Source organism: Lepidochelys kempii, chromosome 1, assembly GCF_965140285.1.
Source record: "Lepidochelys kempii isolate rLepKem1 chromosome 1, rLepKem1.hap1, whole genome shotgun sequence".
NCBI lineage: Eukaryota > Metazoa > Chordata > Testudines > Cheloniidae > Lepidochelys > Lepidochelys kempii.
Window position 1 is genome coordinate 207,334,423 of NC_136380.1, and position 10,026 is coordinate 207,344,448.

Sequence of the window (10,026 nt, forward strand, 5' to 3'; positions counted from 1 at the left end):
AGCAAGCACTAAATTCATCTTTATTGTTTTCTCTTTGCGAAGTATTGATGGTCTGGTTGCCTGGATAATCACTAGTGCAAAGCACATAATTCACAAAGTCATTTCTTCAACAACTTTCGTCTCTTCTGCGGCTCACCAGCTGATCGTGATTTCTTCATTTTACTCAATATTTTTATGTTGTGGCTTCATTGCAAAAATTGCTCTCCACAAATCATAAAATGTGAACCCACCAGGGGAATGAACACAAACTAATTTTTTTTTAAATGTGAGTGGCTCTGGTTGGACATTTTATCTGCACTAGTGACCCAGCTCTCGTAGTAACCGGACATCAAATGCTTAATGCTGTGCTTTACGTAGTATGAGAATTTTTTTTTTTTTAAAGAATTGATGTTGCAGACAAACTGAAAGTCAAATGTTGTCCTTGCTAGCCCTGGTTTTGCAATACAACATGCTACATAGCTCAGAGTTTATATTTTATTTGCCAAACATCTGATGTCAGTGACTCTGTTAATCTAGACATGTAAAGTAAATGACAATCTTCATCCCTCTAGTTCCCTCATGTGTTCTTCTGTCTGATTTTGGCCAGGACATGCTTGGGGATTTGTTTACCCCAGTGGAAACACCAGAAGCCCAGAACAGAGGATTTCTCAAGGGGCTGTTTGGAGGAAGTGGGCAGACTTTTGACAGAGAAGAGCTGTGTAAGTGATTATTGCTGAAACTAACGGAAGACACAGAACAGTTAAACCGATACAAGGACAGGACACAATCTAGGAAAGAAGGGATGTTAAAAATGTTAAAGGTAACACTATGAAGGAGGGAAGAGAATTTGTCCCCACAAGTTACTAGAAGGAGCAAGAGCTTGACGTTTCAGAGCCTTGTTTCTATCTATCCAAAATGTTTCCTTTCTTCCCAGTAAGAGCAAGTGAACAATAAAAAGTCCCTATCACTGCAATTACTGAAGAACAGGTTTGAGAGGGCACTAGTATCAAACCTGCCTGGGTAGCTTGAGGCAGTCTGTGTGCCACAGTACACCCCAAACAACAGCAAGGGAGTGAGGAACTAGCAATGAACTCTCTCGTTATCGATGGGGGAACGAGCTAACTCCACTTTCCCTGTGTAGTTGGTGAGGCTTCAGCAGGAAAAGCCTCTCGGAGCCTGGCTCAGCACATCCCTGGCTCGGGTGGAATCGAGGGTATGAAAGGAGCTGCAGGAGGGGTAATCGGAGACTTGGCTCGTGCGCGCCTCGCCCTTGACGAGAGAGGACAGAGACTGGGAGAACTGGATGAAAAGACTGCAAGCATGATGGCTAGTGCAGAGGCATTTTCCAAACATGCACATGAGGTATGGGTTCCTCGCACATACATGTGGAGAGAGTTTTCCTTACCCAGGGTTACCCAAAGTTAAGAAAGCTGAACCTCCTTCAGGAAAATTAAACCCAGCACTGTCCCCCAAGCGTTGATACCTTAATTTATACAGCACCCTTCCCCATACATTTGGGGAACACTGGTGTACATTGTCATTATATGACACTTTCTCTCCTTTTCTACATGCTTTGATAAGCAGTGAAGTATCGTCATTCACATCTGCACCCACTGAAATAAATGGGGTAGTTTCCCACCTCAGAGCAGTTGTTTCAGGCTCTCTGCAAACTGAGACAGCCATCTACTTTGGTTACACTTACTCCATATTTTCATAGCGTTTAAAGCCAAAAGGGATGATCAGATCATCTAGTCTGCCCTCCTGTGTATCACAGTCCATTACATTTCACCTGAGTATCCCTATATTAAGTCCAAAGACTTCAATTAGACCAAAAAGTTCAGTCCTCAGGAAACTAAACTGTGCGCCATGGACAGAGAACAGGGTGCCACCAATGCCCAAGTCTCCTGCAATGTTTTCTTCATAAATGTCTGTCTTTCAAAACTGTTCTCAGTGGGAGGGAGTTCTCAGTGGGAGGGAGAGTAGTAAGCGCCCTCAGTTAATATGACCATTGTGTCCATTCATTGACGCAGCAGTGTTGCTCCTGAAATCAGAGGACAACGTAGGGGCCTCAGTCCTTTTGGGAACAATGGGAACAATATTCATTAATTGCTCTGAAGATTTTGTGTGCCTATCCCTCCTGTCAAATGTTCAGATATGAACAATAACAGGAGAAATATTATCATTAATCCTGTTTCTTTTAAAAACCTGCTAGTTGCACAAGATGTGCTGAACAGGGAGGGGGGAAACTAGGGTGGGTCACAGGTGTGCATCTGGATGCAAGGGAACAAGTGGGGCATAGGAAACTGGGGGCATGGCCATAGTGTGTTATGCTAAACTGGTCTGCTCTAAATAGGCTGCTTAGCATGAAGACATTTGCTCTGTAATGATGTCACCCTATGGCATAGGGTATTCTTGCCAGCAAGTTAAAAAAAGTATGGATTGGATGAAAGGACTATAAGGTGGCTAGAAAGCTGGCTAGATTGTCAGCCTCAACGGGTAGTGATCAACAGTTCAATGTCTAGCTGGCAGCCGGTATCAAGCGGAGTGCCCCAGGAGTCAGTCCTGGGGCCGGTTTTGTTCAACATCTTTATTGCTGAGGATGCAATTAATCCCATCATCTAGCTCATTAAGTTCGCAGATGACACTAAACTGGGGGGAGGGATAAGGGTCGAGAGTGACCTCGACAAATTGGAGGATCGGGCAAAAAGAAATCTGATGAGGTTCAACAAGGACAAGTACAGAGTCCTATGCTTAGGACGGAAGAATCCCATGCATCGCTATAGGCTGGGGACCGACTGGCTAAGCAGCAGTTCTGCAGAAAAGGACCTGGGGATTACAGTGGACGAGAAGCTGGATATGAGTCAGCACTGTGCCCTCGTTGCCAAGAAGGTAAACAGCATATGAGGCTGTATTAGTAGGAGCATGGCCAGCAGATCAAGGGAAGTGATTATTCCCCTCTATTCGGCACTGGTGAGGCCTCATCTGAAGTATTGCATCCAGTTGGAGAGAGTCCAGCGGAGAGAAATGAAAATGATTAGGGGGCTGGGGCACACGACTTACGAGGAGAGGCTGAGGTAACGGGTTATTTAGTCTGCAGAAGAGAAGAGTGAGGAGGGATTTGATAGCAGCCTTCAACTACCTGATGGGGGGGTTCCAAAGAGGATGGATCTCAGTGGTAGCAGATGACAGAACAAGGAGCAATGGTCTCAAGTTGCAGAGCGGGAGGTCTAGGTTGGATATTAGGAAACACGATCTCACTAGGAGGGTGGTGAAGCCCTGGAATGGGTTACCTAGGGAGGTGGTGGAATCTCCATCCTTAGAGGTTTTTATGGCCCTGGCTGGGATGATTTAGTTGGTGTTTGGTCCTGTTTTGAGCAGGGGATTGGACTAGATGACCTCCTGAGGTTTCTTCCAACTCTAATATTCTATGATTCTATAGTCCTAAGAGTAGGAATCAACTGAAAAGAAGTACATTAAGGAATATTTAACTGTAATTCCAGTTTTCCAGATATCTGTACAGCTGGATTACCATGTACCTAGTGCTCCAGGGAGAATGTTTGTTTTTGGTTTTCTTATGGACTGTTATAAGTGTGAGGCAAAAAATACCCTCAAAGAGATGTGTACTGACAGATGGTATTCTGGAGGCGAGGCACCTAGCGTACCCTAATCTATAGCAGTTCCTACTTCACCTTATGCAAAAAGCAGAGTGTGAAAGTAGGAATTCCCTGAGAAGTGTCTCTTCAGTGAATAAGAGCTATGGGTAGATAATGTTCTTTGTGGACGTTTAACACTTAATTATGAAGTTCCAGAAAGAAAAAAAAAATTATTTTACGGCAGCAGAGGTAAATGACATGTTTGGCAAAGCTCAACCTGCTACTATTTGTTTGTTTGCTCCAATTTTTCTACTTGATTATGAAGTCCATGACAATTAATGGACCTACTTCATTTGTGATACCACTAACCCAGTGGAGTTCTACCATATACTAACTTAGCACAAGTCTTTACCATTAGCAAAACATTACCATTAGATTTTTGTATCTAATTTTCATTTTGCTTATTTCCCATCTCTGTAGTTGATGCTGAAATATAAGGACAAGAAATGGTACCAGTTTTAGACTTTTAAAGAAGCTTGTTGGCTTTGATGAGAACACTATTCAGGGAAGCGGAACCTATTCTCAACACTACCAGTCACTGGCCAGAAGCAAAACTTTCTCCTAGGAAATGTTTTCCTGTTATTTGTTTGGATTCACCACAAGCGGGAAGTCAAGGAGAAGTTTTATAACCCACAAAATAGAGCCTAGACTTGTATTGGTCTTTTAGTCAAAATACCTGGCTCACGGTGTAGTAAATCTTTTTCCAAAAGCAACTGGACAGTCACGGTGGCATGTAGCTTTTTTCAGAAGCTCTAGGAATGAACTGTGGAGTGTGTGTCTGGTTAAAAATATTCTGTACAAACCTAGAATGTTAATGCACTTATTAAAAAATGAATACAATTTTGCATGACCAATTGACATCTTAAAAAGAAAGCATGTTGTGACCGAAGAAAAAGGGATTTATTTCTATGCTGAGCAAAAAAATATTTAAAGACAGCAAAAATCTTTATTTTTAAAAACTACACTACAACCAGCCAGTACATTTCAAGCATGGCTGCTACTACTCTGGACAGAAGAACTGCATTTTCTTATTTGCTGCTAATTCTTTTCCTTAGCTTGAAATCATCAGCGCTATTTAATTCCTATCCAAAGAATAAACAAACATCCAAATCCAATCCAAATGCTTTTAGTGTTTGTGAAGTCACTTAAGTGAGAGTAGAGGATGTCTTTACAATCCAAAGAGTGCAGGAAACCCCTTCCATAAACACTAATTTTCTGAAAGAAAGATGTGTACAGCTTGCTAGATTCATCTCAAGCATCCTTTGAGGGGACTATGATACCATGTGTCACCCTAGGAGTGGCTGAATCACTTGGTTGCCTTGTTTTTTCAATATTAGAAGTTGAGTCATTAATTTATTGAATTCATCTGAAAAAAGTAGAGGGCCCAGTGGGTCAAGTTGGTAAATCCCCTCAAGTCAGTGGAAAGAGTTCTCCCTGACAATGCACTGAAGTGATGCTAAGCAAATTGTACAGTAACCCAATTTAAAGCTGGCTGATCACACCAGCAACAGGTTTAAACTCCAAAGCCCTGCAGATTTAATTTTATATAGACCGGTTTCTCCACTGTCTTGCCTGGTGTATCACCACTTACAACCTGTGCAAAGCTGGTGTAAAACACTGCCATAGAGATGAGTGAGTGGAGAATTCAGGAGCACATTATATCTACTTTGCACAAGTGTAAAGGCCTACATGAGGTGCAAGGTACTGGTGAAATAGGCCGTGCATCTCAGCAAAGCTGCTGCCAGACCTCAACTGCTGCCCTGGGGCTTTACATGGTTCCCATCATGGGCTTTTACTTTTCTTCATTTCGCAGATACTGTCCGATTCTTTTCCAGAGTAGTTTATCATGATGCATTTGCCTGAACAGAATTCCTATTAGATAAAAGTCAGTTGCCTTCCCCAGCTCAGTTTTACTCCTCTGCATGAGCATAATTTCTAAAGTAACCAACTGTGAAGTCAGATGGATTCTAAAATTGGCTTGGGAACAAAGTGCCAACGTCATGTTTGCCAGCAAGTATGCACAAGTACAAACTAGGGGGAGAGAGACACTTTGCATCAGGAGAATTCACTTTGAAGGAAAATGGTCTGAGAAAGCAGCTACAGCTAGTGATCTCCCAAATAGCCATGGCCATCAGATTTGCTTTAACTTCCTACATGTTTGTATCATGACAGTTTAATGCACACTCCTGATCACAAGACACTGCTCTGGATTCTGCATTTCCATGGAAAGCACTGCTAACTCTCACAGCTATTCCTTTCTCATAGCTTTAGTGGTGGGGTGGGTGCTCACTGGTGAAAACACCTCTTTGATATTTAATTCAGCTCAATTTTAGATATAGGTTTTGGATTCAGAAGTCTGGCATCACAAGCTGTGTGAATTAAGGCTATGGCACAAGTTTGAGGCATCATTAAGGTTTACACTGTTATGGCTCAATATGAATTTTTTGCTATACAGAATTTTTAAATTTTGCTGTGGGCAAGGTTAAAATGACAGCTTTGACTGTTACAATCCAGTTATAGGCCTTATGGCTAATCCAGCCCCTATGTGAATTGCATGTTTACTCTACATGTACTCTGGCCTATAGTTAGTCTGAATCACTAATCTTGTGGGCACTTTAGCATTACAAACACCTTAGAGAGGATATGTTCCTTAATTTATCTGCAAGACTCGAGAAGGTATTTAAACTGTCACTGGGTTAGGATCAGAACAGGAGGGAAATCATTCTACCAGGGACATGAGTTTGTTCTGTAACTTACAGCACCTGTTTCTATACTAATATATCTGGTATGAAAAAGATATTCAAGGGTGGTGCCATGTACACTTCTTCTACTGGCTACACTGGCAGTTTCCATTGCAATTCAATGACATATTGCAGTATCCATAAATGCATCACACATGCCTGTGTGTGTGAGTGATTAGGATGGTACTAGGTCTGTAATATATAGAAATTCTTGGCTTGCTATTCTGCTTTTAGGCAAAGGTGTTACTTAACATCAGTTCAGGAACCTATGATCCTAAATGCAATGGGAGCCTCCTTAGACAGATGCTAGAGCTCACTCCCTCATGAAGCAGTTGCACAAGTCAGTTTAAACAGCTACAGCCTGTGCAAAGGGAAATGTGCCTCCAGCAGGTCATTTCTATCACACTTGCTCTATCAACAGTCTCTAACTTACCACCACGCTGTATCAGTGGGAAAGTCAGCCAGTACCTTTCAGTTTGCCTCTTGACTTCACAAAAGAAGAATTTAGATTCCCCAAACATACAATTTTGAATGTTTAAATCCATCATCTTTTTCTCTAGAAAAACTCCCCAGGAGGTCACACTATATCTTCCTTGGCATATTGTACATCTTTCCAGAAAGTTACAAATTCCTGTTTCTGTAATGTTCAGCTCTTGTGACTATAATTATTAATTTTCTTGTAGTCTGTAGAGATCTAAAAAATTGTATATGTTTGTATATAGAACGTTCTATATATATAAATATATATATGTAATGTATATGTTGTATAAGTTTGTTAGTGCACACTGTTAAAATGCTTTCTATTGAGATTTGTCGTGGATGTGGGAAAAGCCTTCACCTCAAAATTTAAGGAGGGTGGGGGAAGCCGGCCAGTTAGTTTCTTGTGACATGAGGAGGAGTGTGGGATTTTTAAAAGGCCTACCCTAAACATTTTTTGTTAATAACGAGAGTAATAAAGCTGCAGCCTTCAAGCTGATAATCATAGCAATGATTTTACTTGCTGAGAGGAAAATTAGGACACTAGTCTTTCTAAGAAAATTGTTGAAATCAAACGTGCTTTCACCTTTTCTACCAAGCCAGTACCAGCTCACGCAAAATCCATAACTTTTAGGCTCTTTCAACATCTAAACTCTTAGTTAAAAAGTACAAACTCCAGATAGGTTACATTAGATTTAAAGTATAAAAGACTATCTCTAGCAACACTTTTGGCATAATATTGCTCAATTAAATTTTTTTGTTATGTTAGAAAATACATTTTTCACTCCCCCCAAAAATATGCACTATCCCAAACAATCAGATATATAAGATACACACACAGCTAGGGGTGCAACAGGCAGATAAAATAAATTAGATTCATTATGTGGCTTCTCATTAGATGAGTCCTTACTAGTAAGAACTATTTTATATGCAGCCAACTCCTAGACCTAGACCACTTTAAACTTCAATTCTGAATTAAAATTTTAAAAAAATCTAATGAAATTCTGTAACAGCACCAGGATTTGTTCCCTATAATCATATAAGATTTTCTAAATCATATTTTTTTAAATTCCTATGTCCCAACTATTTATACTTCTGAGTAGATGTGGTCTGACTGCATTCCTGAATCCAAATTAGACCTCTTTTCTCTGTATTAAACAGAATATAGGTTTTGCATAAATATTTAAATATAAACCGATATTCGATCATTAGACATGTGTGAAGTTATCACAAAAATTCTCTATACAACTTTTTACATATTCCTTTTTCAGAAACCATCACACCCAATTCCTTGTGTGTATTATAATAAATAAATAGTATACCGAAAAAATAATTCTGTATGTATCTAATGTGGAAAAACATCACAGCTAATGTAAATGCTGTATTCAACCTCAGGATTATTCTGTTTATAAATTGTGTCTATTATATCACAGGCAAATTGCAGACTGCATTTAATTGCACCCTTTAAGTATTCTACTCTGGGTATCCCACATCACTTTTCATGACCTAAAGGTGAATGCAAACACAATATATTTCAGTCTTGATTAATTCTGCCTTGGTAAGGTCTCAGTAAGAACACACTCGCTCTCATTAATGAGTTGCATGTTTCCATTTGTTGACAACGCTTCATCTAGGTGTAATTCATGTAAAAAAGAGTTTCCATTCGTGTGTTTTCTCTTTTGTGATTATTGACTAAAATCAAAAATTGTATTTTTTTTAAACTAGTGTCCAATATTCTGGCTCTGTCAAGGACCTGTGGACAAATTGTGTGTGTTTTTTATTAATGAGGCACCACCTATATTTCAAAACGAAGGTTAAATCCAGGAGTGAAGTGCACACTCCTCCTGCTCCACTAGCCATTTACTGTTTTGACAGATACCTTAAAGTTGGCATCACAAAGGTAAATTAAGGCACCTTTGATTGAAGCTATTCTGAGTTCCCGGTGAAAGAATTGATGGAAAGAAAATAAAGGAAAGAATTGACATTGTTTTGTGTAATTCTCTTTTTTCAGGCACTTCACACTAGTTTCAGGGGTATGTAGTTAGGTAAAGGGCTTATAATGCATATTCCATGTGGTTAAGCATCCCTACTACAGTAGGCATTTCTACACATAGCTTTTTTTTTTGGTTTACAACTTCCATACAAGGTCAGACCCCACTAGTGCCATCTTGTAAGTTAGTCTCTTGAGCTGTTATTTCTGTATTTTCATTTTGTCTGGGACTCCCACACTATGCTGGCAGAGCAGGGAGGTGGAAGGGGGAGCTATTGGGGTTATCAGTGCTGTACTGCCTTAGCCCATGAGTTCCTGCCTAAGATTCCAGGGTCAAAATGCATCCGTACTGTCACTGGGAGCTGTGTTCCTAAATAACTGAAGCACTTTTTAACACCCCCTCCCTCTCGCAAGCTTTGAGTAAGTTACAGTTGCACCATTTGCTTAGACAGGTCACTTGTATTATGCAAAGAAATTTAGAGAACATAAAGAGGCACAGGAACCACAAAAAACCAACACATTTTCTACACACGTAAGCCCAATAAGCCCACACATAAGCCCAATTCTACACATGTTCTACACACATAAACCCAATAAGCCCAATTCCCCCAGTCTTAGGAAACAGCAATGTTGTTTGTTGGTCTTCTAGCATACGGACAGGGCCCCTCACCCCACCTCCATATCAGAGGCGCACTGTGATTTTTACAGAGTACCTGACCCAGCTGCAAACACCGTCACCATGGTACACCACATCCAAGCGCCAGATGGCCATGGAGTGTTTCTGCACGAGTGGCTGCTGTGAAAACCCCTACTCCTTGGCTGGGAGGTGAACAGGAGAATGGGGGGTAATTACTCACAATATGAGTCTGTTGCTTCATCTGCAAGGAGACAAAAATCTCAGTCAAAGCTAATGAACAAGCACCAATCTTTCCACCTCCCTTCCAGCTAGAGACTGGCCAAGCAAACTAAGGCCAGAGAGAAACGTCAAGTTATTCTGCCTGGGGACGGGAGAAGAAGGGATGGAGTAGGATATACAGAATTACTAGTGAGCAATCATCCCCCAGCATACGTCTTTCTTCTTCCATCCTACCCAACAACAGCAGTTACAGACACCGTATGCTGCAAGCAATGACCCAAAAGAGCCCTATACAGTAGTGCTTGGAACAGGTACGGGCCTGAAGCAATG

The 10,026-nt window shown here is 40.8% G+C and overlaps 1 protein-coding gene across 12 annotated transcripts in view; it reads left to right on the forward strand.

Moving 5' to 3' along the window:
- STXBP5L (syntaxin binding protein 5L) overlaps positions 1–8,837 on the forward strand; it is a 440,505-nt gene extending 431,668 nt beyond the window's left edge. For all 12 annotated transcript variants that reach the window (XM_078848433.1, XM_073309722.2, XM_078848419.1 and 9 more), the window contains 3 exons: positions 587–698; positions 1,121–1,341; positions 4,053–8,837. In XM_078848433.1, the coding sequence (XP_078704559.1) occupies positions 587–698; positions 1,121–1,341; positions 4,053–4,094 (375 nt within the window). In that variant the 3' untranslated portion in view covers positions 4,095–8,837. The remainder of the gene's footprint in view (positions 1–586; positions 699–1,120; positions 1,342–4,052) is intronic.
- Positions 8,838–10,026: the final 1,189 nt, after the last annotated feature.